This window comes from Sorex fumeus, unplaced genomic scaffold (genome assembly GCF_029834395.1).
Source record: "Sorex fumeus unplaced genomic scaffold, SorFum_2.1 ptg000045l, whole genome shotgun sequence".
In the NCBI taxonomy this organism is placed as follows: domain Eukaryota; kingdom Metazoa; phylum Chordata; class Mammalia; order Eulipotyphla; family Soricidae; genus Sorex; species Sorex fumeus.
The window spans coordinates 14,080,180-14,093,843 of record NW_026606102.1 but is presented as its reverse complement, the minus strand read 5'-3'; the positions used below and the strand labels follow the sequence as shown (position 1 = coordinate 14,093,843).

The following is a 13,664-nucleotide window of genomic DNA, read 5'->3' as shown; positions in this document are numbered from 1 at the left end:
GAACCCCAGGCTCAGAGAGGCCAGCAATTGCTCCAAAGATGCACAGCAGAGAGAGGTGGAGTCCAGGCTCCATCGACTGGACCCTCCCCACAATCTCCTGGGTAGGTCAAGAGGCAACACAAAACTGGCCCCCCACTCAGGTCCGGAATTTCAAGGGACTACGAACGCACCCCCCCGTAGCTCTAGGGAGCGGGGTGCGAGGGGCAGCCTCTGCAGACCCCGGCACTGCAGGCAGCCGCGTGAACTTTTAATGAATATTTATACAGCTAATTGCGTAACCTTTCAGCAAGGACAATGATCAAACAAGCCGTCTGCTTCCTTTCTTTATAATTAATAAGACACTGGCTGCGCCCCTAAATACATAGCTCTGATGACGGCTTCTCAAGGACACGCAGTCCTGGAGACCGGGGCCAGCACCTGCCAGGCCCGTGAGAGCCAAGTGGGCACTGGGCAGAAGGGTCAGGACCCCGTGCCACCGGGCATTGGCACCAAGGCCACTCTCAGCCCCCCATGTGCCGTTCTCCCTCCTGCACAACAGGAGGGTCCCGGGAGGAGGCTCAGAGGGCCCTGGCCTGGCCACTGCCGTCCACCGAGTCTCTGTCCCTGCCATGGTCTGGGGCTCAGTGAGGAAACTGGGGCCCTTGGCCTCAGAGCCTGGAACACCCCTGGGCTGGCCAACAGGGGCCTTTGTTTCCTCCCACAAAAAGCAAAGTGGAGAAGCAGACCTCACCCTCTGCATGATGAGCACGGCAGCAGGGGAGCCCCTGCACCTCCCCCGGTCCTCCCTCTCTCCGCCCTCCCTTCCTTCCTCACCCTCCCTCTCTCCCTCCCTGTCTCTCCACCTCTCCCTCCATCTCCCTGTCCCTCTCTCACTCTTTCATCTCTCTCCTCTCCTTCCTTCCTTCTTTCTTTCTTTCTTTCTTTCTTTCTTTCTTTCTTTCCTTCTTGCCCTTTGGGTCACACCTGGCAAGGCACAGGGGTTGCTCCTGGCTCTACACTCAGGAATTACTCCTGGCAGTGCCCAGGGGACCATATGGGATGCTGGGAATCGAACCCGGACATGGAAGGCTAACGCCCTACCGACTATGCTATCTCTCCAGCCTTTCTTTCTTTTTCTTTCTTTCTTTCTTTCTTTCTTTCTTTTTTTCTTTCTTTCTTTCATGGGTGCGATGTGAAATGCTTTGTCTGGGTGCTAACCCTCTGCCCCAAGTTCGCATTTGGGAGGCAGGAAGGACAGCCCCGGTGTGACAGCAGGAGCACCTGAGGGCCAGCCAAGGCCTGAAACAACAGCTTGAAGACACCGAGTGCCCAGACACCAAGGCCACTGGCATGGCCGATGCCTGAGCTCGGGAATGAAGAAGAAACTGCTGCCTGCAGGGAGGGGCCTCGGCGGAGGTTCAGAGAGTGTGTTGGGGTGTCAGGCCAGCAAAAGGGGACCAGAGACGCGGGGTAGGAACTCCCTGTGTCACTCAGCTGGCCTCTGCCCCAGGAAGCCCCAGAGGCGGGACCCGCACAGTAGGGACAGGTCTAGCTGCCTCTAGTCTTGGGCCAGGACTTGGGGTGAGTCGGTTCCTAATTTTAGGGTCCACTTCCTGGTTGGTAACAGGAAGGGTTGCTGGCCAGGGGTCCCACCTTTGGGTTGGGGGTCAAAGACACAGGCCGTTAGAAGCTCAACAATGCAGCAGCCAGAGGGTCCAGCCATTCACCTTGCCCTGCCCCCACCCCTCTGCGGGACCCTGATGGGACGCCCCCAATCAGAGAGCTCTGATTATCGAGCTGCTCTTCCATTAGGCAAATGTCCCCGCCCTGGCTGCCGAGACAGACCCTGAGCCAGAGGACACGGGGGCACGTGGGAAATGGGGGTGTTCCCGCGCCCCACGCCCCAGGCCCAGAGGGGCTCAAGGGTCACTGGCACTGACACGCAGGGAAGGGGGGCAAGCTTTTCGGCTGAACCGCACCCCTCCCCCACCCATTTACAGCAGGATAAAGCCAGGCACAGGGAGACTGGGCGCCCACGGGCCTGAAGCCTCAAGGTTAGAGGTCTCGAACCTGAGCTCCTCAGACACGGAATCTAGCCCACCCTCCTGCTGTGCCCTGCTTCCTCCCGGGGAGAACAGGGACCACTGGGAGCTGGCACAGGGACCTGGTGGGCTGTGGCAGTTTCTATGGCAACGCCAATTAGGTGGGCAGTGGGTTTCCTGACCGTGTTCAGGCTGTGAGCAAGTCAGTCACCAGGTCCTGCTGCCCCCAATCCTGCCTGGCCAGCCTCCTCCTCCTCCTCCTCCCATACCCCTCCTCCCTTATCCCTCCTCCTCCGGGCAGCCCTCCACATTGGCCTTGCCCCAGGAAGTGGGCACCATCCAGGGAGAGGAAGCCGTATCCGCAGTGCCCAGGCATCCTAAAGAATCTGGTCTCAGGAACGTTAGGAACCCGGGCCCAGAGGGGCGCAGGGCAAGGGAGGGTCTCCCAGCAGGCCCCTGGAAGAGCTGGCCTTGACTTCCGCCCACCGCTGGGGGAGGAGGAAGGGGGCTGGGGAGGCTCTGTCAGTCTGTCATCTCAGAGGGCAAACAGGTCAGCACTGCTCCCGAGGGTCAGCCGGGTCGGCACCCTGGCGGGCAGCAGGAGGGGGTGAGGGGGGAGGAGAGGGGCAGGCAGCAGCGGGCGGGGCCAGCGACCTTAGGGGCAGGGCAGCCTGAAAGGGGTGGAGGAGTGGGGGTGATGGAAAGCGACATCCGTGCAAAGAGGGGTGGGGCTGCTCCCCGCGGGATCGCAGCCCCCACTCACGACCCTGCGTGCGAGCGCCCACCCCGCGCCCACGGCGGCTGCGGCCCCCTCCCCGCCCCCAGGGCCAGTGCCCAGCAGCCGGACGCCTCAGTTTCCTCGGCTCCCCGCAGCAGGGGAGGAGCCGGGGGCGGGGCTCCTTTGTTCCTTCTGCAGCTGGAGCCCGGGACAAAGCCCGGCCAGCCTGGGCCTCGCGTCCACGCCTCCGCGACCCCACGCGCCGCTGCTGCCGGGACTCAGGCTCCGGGCGGGGGGCGGGGGTAAGGCAGGGCAGTGGGGCCTGGAGGCAGGGCCAGCTGGGCTGGAATCGAGGGGCGCCTGGCTCGAGTGTCCCTACTCCCTCCCGTGGAGCCGGAGGCTCTGTTGCTAGGAGACGGGAAGCTGCATCTGGGGATGGGCTTCGGGCGGGTGCTCCGCCCTGCCAGGGCAGCTGGGACCCACTGAGGCCAGCCCCACCCGCCCGGCCCAGCCCCTCCAGCCTCTCCAGGCCTCAGCGCCCTCGCTGGCGACATTCCCTGCCTGGGGAGGGTCCTGCGGTCACACTGACCGCTGGGACCAGGTCGAGCGACCACCATCAGCCCGGTCAATGGCAGCAGGGTCCTCCTCGCGGCCACTTTCGCTAGTGCAGCGGCTGGTGCCAGGGCAGGGGAGCAGAGCCAATGGCATGGGGGAAGGTCCCTGGGACCGGCCTGCACACACCCCAGGGGCCGTCCAGCTGCCCTCTCCAACGCCCCTCCCTGAGAGGAAGCTGGGCTGTGGGGCAGCACTCACTGCAGGTGGCCTCGGACTCGTCGGAGCCATCCGCACACTCCTCGTCGCCGTCACACTTCCAGCGCTCGGGGATGCAGTGGCCGTTGTCGCAGGTGAAGTCTGTGTCTGTGCAGATCTTCTTGGCTGCAGGCAAGGAGGAGGGCGTGAGGCAGGTGGGCACGTGGGGACTTTCTAGGGCACCCGGCCTGGGGCTGATGAGGTGCCCGGAGTGTGTTCTGGCTGAAAGCTGGACCCCATGACCTCTCACGGCCCCACGGGGCCACCAGTGCCTCAATGGCCAGGGGGGACAGGAAAGAAAGGGTCACTGATTTCACAGGTGTTTCCTGAGTCAGGTGGAGCCGGGTGACTCCAGGCCCTCCAGGTGTGCAAGTCCGACAGGTGACAGGATCCCTCCACCAAGGGAATGCTTGGTCCTTATGACATTCCTAGCTTACCCCAAAGTCCAGCTCCACTATCATTGCCTCCAGGAAGTCTTCCCTGATCACCTGCATCAACTGCTTTATTTAGCCCTTCAGCTGATTCTCAGTTCCTTTACATGGCTGTTCTGCGTCTCCTCAATCAGAATGAAATCAAGGCCCCTTATGCAATCATCAGGGTGCTGGTGATAATGAATCCTAAGAGCAAATGATTACTTTAGTGACAAGATTAATAAGGTATGAGATACATTAAAAGAATCATCCACCATGATCAAATGGGATTTATTCTGGGATGCAAAGACTGCTCAACATCTGCAAATCAATGTGATGCAGATATCTGTAAACCACATTAACAAAATAAAAAAATAAAATCATATGATCATCTCAATAGATGCAGAAAAAGCTTGTGACCAAATTAAAACCCATTTATGATTGAAAAAAAAACACCTCAACAGAGAGTCTGGAGGAAATGTACCACCACAGAATAAAGGGCAGGCACGCCAAGTGCCCGTGAGCAGCTCACTCAACGTGGCGGGAGGAAAACTCTTCCTCAAAGATCAGGGACAAGACAAGGACGCCCACTTCTGCCAGGTTTATCCTATGTGGTACTGGAACTCCCATCCAGAGCAATTAGGCAAGAAAAAGAAATAAAAGGCATCCGAATTAGAAGGGATGCGGAAAGACTCTCACCATCTGTAGATACTGTATCTAGAAAGCTCAAAGATTTCACCAAAACTGTTAGAATAATAAGCCAGTAAAGTTGGATACAGTTATAACGTCAGGATCAAGAACCAAAAAAAAAAAGCTGTGGCATTTCTATATCCTGATAACAAACAAACTCCCCATGGCATATTCAATATGCCGAAAACAGTAACAACAAGTCTCACAATGGAGACATTACTGGTGCCTGCTCGAGCAAATTGATGAACAATGGGAGGACAGTGCTACAGTGACAACAGACTATTAGAAAAAGAAATTAAGAAAACAATCCTGTCCACAACTGCATCAAAAATAATAAACTACCTAGGAATAAGTTTAACTAAGGAAGTGAGAAACCTGTACGTTGGAGGTGGAACCCCAAATACACGGTGAGAGAAGCCAGAAGAATATTGTCAAAATGTCCACACTGACTAGCTAAGGCGAGGTTGCCCGGATCCAACGTAGTCCCTATCAAAATTCCAATGGCATTTTTCACAGACATAGAACAATCCCAAATCTTGTTTGGAACCCCCAAAGACCGCCCCATAGCCAAAGCACCATGAAAAAGAACAAAGCGAAAAGTCTCATGCACCCTGGCTTCAAACTCCACGCATGACGAAGCTCCAGCAATGGAAACAAATTGGTGTTGGCATGACACCAGACACACGGACCAACGGAAGAGAATAAAGAGCTGGGAAATAGGTCCGTGCGTGAACATGTATGGCCAATTACTGAGAGAGGAGCCAGGGCCGGGCCGGGGGTGGGGCGGGGGGTAGTAACAGGCTCTTCAGGAAACTGAGCAACCACCTGCGAAAGAATAAAATTGAACACTCACTTACACCATACAGAAACATCAACTCAGAATGAACAGGGAAAACGGGCACGGCAGATCCGAAACCATCCAGTTCTGAGGGCCAGAACACAAGCTTTGCACAATGGGCCTTGGGTTTGGTCCCGGAGCACCAGTAGTGCCAGGCTTGACCCCCAGTAAAAAAAATGCCTAGGGGAAAACTTGGGGGGCAGGTCTTGGCAAAGGTCTTTCTGATCTCACACCAAAGGCACAGTCGATGGAAGCAAATCTGAAAGACCAGGATGACAAAGGGAAAAAGTCCTAACCAGCAAAGGGAACCGTGGATGAATGAAAAGGCGGCCTGTGATAGGGAGCAAAGCCTGCCAATCACGGATCTGAGGCAGGACCAGTAACCAAACTGTATAAGGAACCCACTCACTGAGCAGCAAAAACACCAACAATCTGATAATAACATGGGGAAGGACCAGAGAGATAATACGGCTGGGGAAGGGTTTTCAGCCTGGCCGGTCTGATCCCTGACACCCCATATTGTCCCCAGAGCCCCACCAGGAATGAGCCCTGAGTGCCGCTGCGTGTGGCCCCAAAGCAAATGAACAACAGGAAATCAAGGATGCAGCTTTGTGGTAGAGCACATGCCTCGGCACCAAGGAAACAAAATATTAATAAAATGAGCTAAAGGGACTTTACCCCAACAGACATGGGGTGGCAGGGCTAGAGCGATAGTATCGTGGGTAAGGCGTTTGCCTTGCATGCGGCTGACTCGAGGGTTCGATCCCCGGCATCCCATATGGTTCCCCGAGCACTGCCAGGAGTGATTCCTGAGGGCAGAACCAGGAGTAACCCCTGAGGCTCGCCGGGAGTGACCCCAAAGCAAATAATAATTAAAAAAAGACATGGGGGGCAATAGGGACATGAAAAGTATCAATAGCAAACAGTAAACCACATGGACGTATCACCTCCACCTCTTAGGAGGTCTGTTTTCAAACAGAATTGCTGTAGGGATGTGAAAGAGAAGAGGGGCCCTGTGCACCCCTCATGCAAATGGGGACCAGAGCATCACCAGGGGAAATTCTAGGGCGGTTCCCCCCACCAGTCAATAGAACTGGCGTGTGACTCAGCAGTTCCAGACACTAAGTGAAACATCCCTCTGTGCCCCACGTTCTCTGCAGTGGTGCCGACAATCTAAGCGTCCAGCCACGCACGGGACTCAAAGCACCGTGGAATGGGACTGAGCCCCCATGCGCATAGAATCTGCTTCCTATGACACCGTGGACGGACTGTGAAGGCAGAATGCTGAGGGAAATAGCCAGAGAACGACAAGTGTCCCTTGATATGCCAGCATGTGGAATTGAAGACACAACGCAACCTACTTCACAGATAAGGGAACAGAAGGGGCTGGGGAGATAGCGCAGGGTTAGAGCACTAGCCCTGCATGGCGGCCAACTTGGGTTCAATTCCCCGCACTGCAAATGGTCCCTCGAGCCCCACCAGGAGTGATCCCTGAGCACAGGACCAGGAGGAGGCCCCGAGCACCCACAGGAGGTGGTCTCAAACGAAAACAAGCCAAAAAAAGGGTAACAGATGGGTGAGGATGGGGAGTAACGGGAACGGCGGAAGGGGTGGAAAAGTACAAACTCTGCGTTATGAGGGAAGCCCTGGGGGTGGGCGGGCGCCGGGCAGGGTGAGTCCAGTGAATAATAATTGTCCACCACATTTAAATGTTGCTAAGACAGCGATCTTAAAAGTTCTCATGGCGGGAAAATCAACGTGCAGCCATGTGTGGTTGAGTGTTTGTTGAACACATGGCGACAGTTCTGCAACGCACACGGTTAGTGACTCGGGATGCGGGCACCACGACTGGGCCGCAGGAGGTCACAGCCGGCAGTGTCGGGTGGGGGCTCCCAAGTGCCAAGCATGTGCTCCCGCCCCGTGGGCCCTCTCTCGGCCCCCACAAACTGACAAGGCGACACTCCTGAATCTAGTGTTATTGTCAGCTGTCCCTAAAATCAAAGAATAATCGGGGCTCACTTGAAAACGATTATTTTAGAATTGGAAAAAAAAATAAAAGGGAACTCGAGGGCTGGAGCAATAGCACAGAGGGTAGGGCGTTTGCCTTGCACGCGGCCGACCCGAGTTCAATTCCCAACATCCCACATGGTCCTCCAAGCACTACCAGGAGTGATTCCTGAGAGCCAAGCCAGAAGTAACCCCTGAGCATCGCAGGGTGTGACCCAAAAAGCAAAAAATAAAAATAAATAAATAAAAGGGAGCTCGAGATGCCACTCAGTGATAGGGACATGCCTTGCTCTGGTGACGCCCTGGGTTGATGCTGGCACTGCACAATATAACCCTACTGAAGGATGAAGGGCCCAGGAAGGCCAGTCTGCTTGGAGTGGAGAGACACCAGCAGGCCTGGCCCTTACAGCCCAGAGGCAGGGATGACCCCAGGGGTAGGTGAATCGCAGCTCTGTTCCCCTCTGACCTTGGGGTGCTCCCGAGCCAGGGAGTCTCTGCTTTCTTATCTAGGGCACGGGGAGAGGCGGACGAGGGCACTCCCACCAAGTGACAGCATGAGAAGAGCCTGGGATGGCTTGGCACATGGCAGACAGATGCCCGGCCTGGAGCAGTGGCTGCAGGTCTGACGGTGTGTGCTGAGTTGGAAGCGGAGAAGACGGGGTCCTGCGTGCCCTTGGCGGGCGGGGACAGCTGGGGCAAATGCAGAGGTGGGGCTCAGGAGTGGGCACCGAGTCATACTCAGCCCAGCACAGGCCCTGGGCAGGGGTGCAGAGCTGGAGGCGATCTGAGTCTCCCCGGTCCCCACTTTTGGCACGGGGGGGGGGTGCTCTGAATAGGATGCTGCTCCTCATCTTGGCTTTGATGATCTAAATCAGTGGATGCTAGAATGGGGCACCTGGGCAGGGGGGGCATGGTGCGGGGGGCAGCTCTAGTTTGTTGGTTTGAAAATCAAGCTTTCCAGGGCGCTGAGTGACGTGTCTCACCTCCCAGCTGGGTTATGGGCCTGTTATGCCCCCACTTGGCACAAGACGTGAGGTCCAGGAGTGATTCCCCATGTTCACAGTAGAGCACAGGGGACCCCATTTTAAACTCAGACACCCCCTCCCCCGTCAGGGTGCCCCAAACAGAACGAACGCTCAGCAGCAGGGAAGAGCTGGCAGCATGGTAAACCAGCTATGGGCCCATCTCCACGGAGCTCATCAAGGCAACATTGACCGCGCTGCCCCCTGCACCACAAAGCAGGGATGCGGACTCCGAGGCTCAGCCTGAACTGGACACCCCCTCCCCCCGGGGCTTTCCTCCCAGCATTCTGGGGTCCTAAGCTGACTGTGGCGTTCCCCTGGCCCAGCCCTGGCCAGCAGCAGACAGGAGGCCAGAGGAGCAGAAGTCCCACCCCCGTCGTGAAGAGCAGGTTTGGGGGACCCTCCTGATGGCCCTGGACACACCTGACATGGGCTCCAGACTGGCCCCCACCACCCTCCTAGGGACACCCCACGGTCTCTGGGGTGCAGCTCAGCCCAGCAGACATGAGGAGCAGAAATGATCAGGGTGGGAAGCACGGGGAGTGCCCAGTCCAGTCCTCCCGGGGCCCTGGGCCCCTCACCCCCTGGGCAGAGCACGTGGACCTCGGCAGGACAGGGACACAGCACTGCTGTCCAGGGCCCTAGGACGAGGCTGTGCCTCGGGGAACACGCCGTGAATGGGCACTAGGATAAACCGGGGCTGTGGGGGAAACTGACATGTTTGGGGAAACTGAGGTAGCCTGAAAGTTCTAGGTTGGGGACTGTGTAGTGGTCCTGTGTGCCCCTCGAAGTCCCCCCTCCTCGAGCAGCGGGCTGGTCGCTTCCCCTGACACCAGTGCCAGGAGCACAAGAGGGGGTCCTAGAGGGCAGCCGGTGTTGGGGCCCGTGGAGAGACTGCAAAGGCCCAGGCAGAGAGCAGCTATGCTGGTTCTGCTCTCCACGCTGAGGGGGCCCTGGCTCCAGCTTGGGGGCCCCCCAGCTGGGCTCAAGTCTGTGGCCCCTATTTCCAGGGATTTATGTCTCTCTGTGCCAGGTCTCCCAGACAATGCCCATCTCTGTGAGTCTGTCCCCACAGTGCGGGCGCAGCAGTCACCAGGGGCTTCACTGTCATCCTCGGGCACCATGGCAACAGGTGATGACCACAAGGGACCCATGCTTCCCACAGCTGTGGGGAGGGGCCAATCGAAGGAGTGTTGCATGGGAAATCGCGGAGGAGGGACATGGGAGCCGCTATTCCGAGTACGAAAGGAGGAGAGCAGCAAACAGGGCTGAACAGACTCGGCTCCTGCTGGGCTGTGTGACTTTTTGCTGGTTACACGACTTCTCTGAACCCACTAGCCTTACCTGCAAAAATCCCCTGCATCACCAAACTCTGGGTGGTCATGAGAAGCCGGTGGGCTTCACACGGGGCTGTTGGGGGTGGCGCAAGCTGCAGGCACGGCTGTGTGGGGGCAGGTGGCAGCCCCCGGGGGTGGCGGGCGCTGTGTGGGAACCAGCGCCCCGCTCGGAAATTATTATGATCACTCAGCACCTCCCAGCTTCCCCACCCCTGCGACAATCCACATCCTTCCGCCTCCGCACAACTCTCATCCCATCCCTTCGCCTGTCCCTCTCTCGGCAGCCCAGCGTAGGGGGCGGGGGTGGAGGGGCGCAAACGAACATGAGTCAGGCCTGCGGGTGGAGCAGGAGGATGCTCGGGTACATGAGAGCTCTGACACCCCCTCATTTGCTCTCCCATCTCCAAGCCAGTGAGCAGAGGGCGGCCCCTGACCCAGTCCTGGACCCGCTGTGTGGTCAGGAAGCCAGAGGAGGGCAACCGAAGCAGCCCCGGCATCAAGGAAGGCTTCCTGGAGGAGGGGGACACGGTTCAAAGAGGTGGCAACAGCCTAGCGATAGGAGTGAGGAGGGCGATGACGGGCATTCAGGGAGAGGGCCACAGGCATGTGGGAGGGACCAAGGCGGGCAAGGGGCTCGGGCCTGGGAGCTCTATCACCCGAGAGGCCCACACAGAGCCCGCCCGGCCTTCCCTAAGCCCCTGGGCCATCCCTGCTCAGCTAGCTGAGTACTGGGCTGCATTCAGCTGCTCTCCAAAGCTCAGCCTGCCCGGGTCCCTGGGGATCTGGTGCCCCTCGGTCCTGGAAGAGAGGGCAGAGCGCAGGGTAAGGATGGGGGCGCCTGGCCACCCCCTGGGACGCTAACTTCACCCCCTAGAGAGTCGAGATGCTCCCTGGGCTACTGAGCCCCGAGAGAACCTACAGGACCGACTCGGGTTCCTGCAAAGACCGGGGAACCACATCCCCCCAGCGACAAGCGGACGGGGAGGCAGCAGGGGCTCTGGGTGGGATGGCGCAGGCTGGCAGGGCAGGGCTGGTCTCCGGTGCACAGCAGGGGCTGCCCCCAGCTCCTGTCTCTGGCCAGTTCCAGCCAACCATGGAAATCAGGAGATGGTGTCCACAGGGCTAGTCAGAGGGAGGAGGGAAGGGATGGCCCCGGGCATTCCTAGCCCGGGGAGCAGAGGAGACAGGGTGGGCGTCAGCCCGGCTCTGCCTCCGTTTCTGCAGAGGCCCCTTCCTGCAGGGCCGCAGGGAGACTGAGGTCTCCCAGAGGCACAGATGCACAGCCCAGGGCCCGGGGGCCCAGAGGGACGGGTCTGTCTGCATCATGTCCAGGGCCCCGGGGACCAGAGGGATGGGTCTGTCTGCCTCGTGTCCCCCAGGCCTGGCCCAGCGCAGGGTGGCCTGGCTCCTGCCCTGCAGCCCGGCCCTGCGGCAGCTGGGGACATGAAAGGGCTGCCCCCTGCCACGGTTACCCGTCAGCAGGGCTCGCCAGGCCTGGCGTTGCCAGGACAACCACTGCCAGCAGAAGGCAGATCCGGGGTGGGGGCAGGGGGCGTGCCAGCCCGCCCCTGGCCTCCTAACCTGGCAGGCGGAGAGAAACGACAGTCCAGGAAGCTGCTATTAAACTGTCACCCCAGTCAACGGGACGACAGGCCCGAGCGTTCTTGGGCTGTGACAACAACACAGCAGGAGTGAGAGGGGGAGGAGACGGTGGCCCAGAGCGGCCGCACCCGCTCCCAGGGCCCCCCTCACCTCACCCCCTGGCTGCTGCCCCCCTCTCCCGCTGCCCCGGGTCCTGGCACAGAGCTGGGCGCAGTGCAGGGCCAGGAAAACCCTTCTGAGTTTTCAGGCGGTGACCCCCTGCCCCCCCTCCCGCGAGAAAACCCGGCTGTAGCCCTGCTCTGAGGGGGCGGGGAAGGCAAGGAGGCCTCTGGGCTGTTTCCTCCGAGTCCCCCGAAGCTCTGGGGCACATGAGTCCCCCGGCAACGAGGGGCCCCAGCAGCAGTACCGGGCACAGACAGTCCCGGGGGTCCCGAGGGTCTGAGCTCAGGGACAGCAGCGCCCCAGCCTCCCGTTCTGCCCCAGGGGCCCTGGCTCCAGGGAAGAGGCTGCGAGTGACAAGCAGTGACAAATAGGACCAGCCGTGGGCAGCCCCAGACCAACCCTGCAGGGCTGCAGAGTGGACCTTCCCCACCATGCCCCTGGCCGCCTGCGGTGCTCAGGCCATGCCACCCATCAGCAGGTGGCATCTGAGTCCCCCGCCCCCCACATCCCACATGCCATAGGGAGACTCCAGGGGTGCGGGGGGTCGGGGGGTCTGGGCCACTCCCGGTGATGCTTAGTCCTGATGCACTGGTGCTCAGGCTCGGCGGTACTGGGGAAGACGCTTTGATTTTGCAGGTTCCTCCTCCCCGACCCGCTCAACTAAGAAGTGGCACCTTTTCACCTGTCCAGACCAGAAAGCAAACGCACAACAACGAGTGGGAAGGAGGAACAAAGCGGTGGAGTCCAGGAGACTGCAGGAGTGATGGGCTTCCTGGAGGAGGTGGCCTGTGGGTTGCACCAACTCCCTTACTGTGGGGGTGGCTGCTCCAGGTGGCAGCTGAGGGATGCTGTGAGGAGGGGTCTGGGGTGTCCCAGATAGGACACAGACAACAGTCTGTGAGCTCCCCAATGACCGGGTGAGTCCCCAGGATGCCTGCATCTCAGACAAGTCTTTGGATGAAAGTTGAGCGGAACCCCAGGGAGGGGTTCAGTGGGGACCAAGTCGGAGGCAGAGAGGTTCCCTGACCCAGGGGCCTGCTGCTCCCCTGTTCCCCTCAGGCGAGTGTATCTAAGGACCCCCACACTGGTGATCCCAGGGTGTCTCCCTGACCCCCGGCCAGGTCCTCACTGCCCTGACAGGGTGTCTCCCTGACCCCCGGACAGGTCCTCACTGCCCTGACCCCATCGACCAGACCCAGCCCAGCCCGACCTGGCCCCACAGTCACCAAGGGCAGCCCAGCCCTGCGGGACTCCCCATCCTGACGCCAGGCTAGAAGGAACGGAGCCGGGGGCAGCGGGGGGCAGTGGGGTCAGCAGGGATCCCCAGCTGCCCAAGGCCCAGGCAGGGCCTGGGTGCTCTGCCAGAGGACAGGCAGGTCACAGCCAGCCCCAGCCACCTACTGAACACTGTGACTTCTGTCCCTGAGGAAGATCAGGGTCGGGGCCTCTGTCCCGAGATGGGCAGGAAAGTCCTGCAGCCCATGGACTCTGGCTCCTCTGTCCCTCAGCCTGCTGGACAGAGCCCAGTCCAGGGCCCTGAGCTGCCTCCCACGTTCCCTGCCAGGCCCCATCCACTGCTCATGGGAACTGGGGGTGGGTGGCATCTCTCTGGGCTGGGGGTCCCACCGGACAGAGCGGGGGCTGTGAGGAGGTACTGAGGGGGCGGGCCCCCGGGAAGGGCAGTGCCGCCTGGCCAGGTCGGCTACTTGACCCCACAGGGTGGGTTGGGCGGTTCTGGCAGTGTGTGTGTGTGTGTGTGTGTGGCGGGGGGGGGGGGGGGGGGGGGGGGATGCCACCGCCAGTTACTGCTGAGAAGGGATGTCCCCAGGGGACGGCCTGGACAAACAGCCCGAGGCTGGGGTTAGCTCTGAGGCAGGGCCACTGCCTCTCAGGGCGCCTGGGGCTGGGCCCCCAGCACTCTGCCCCCAGGGCCAGCACCCACGTGCTTAGAAGAGACCTGGCGTGGCAGAGAGAGGTTGTTAGCATGTGGGGTCCCCACTCCCACCCACAGAGCCTCCTGCCCCTGCCCCGCCTCTCCCTCCCCTCC

The 13,664-nt window shown here is 59.9% G+C and overlaps 1 protein-coding gene across 10 annotated transcripts in view; it reads right to left on the bottom strand.

Moving 5' to 3' along the window:
• LRP8 (LDL receptor related protein 8) overlaps positions 1-13,664 on the bottom strand; it is a 66,964-nt gene that overhangs the window by 31,270 nt on the left and 22,030 nt on the right. For all 10 annotated transcript variants that reach the window (XM_056122188.1, XM_056122192.1, XM_056122189.1 and 7 more), the window contains exon 3: positions 3,553-3,675. In XM_056122188.1, coding sequence (XP_055978163.1) covers positions 3,553-3,675 — 123 coding nt within the window. The remainder of the gene's footprint in view (positions 1-3,552; positions 3,676-13,664) is intronic.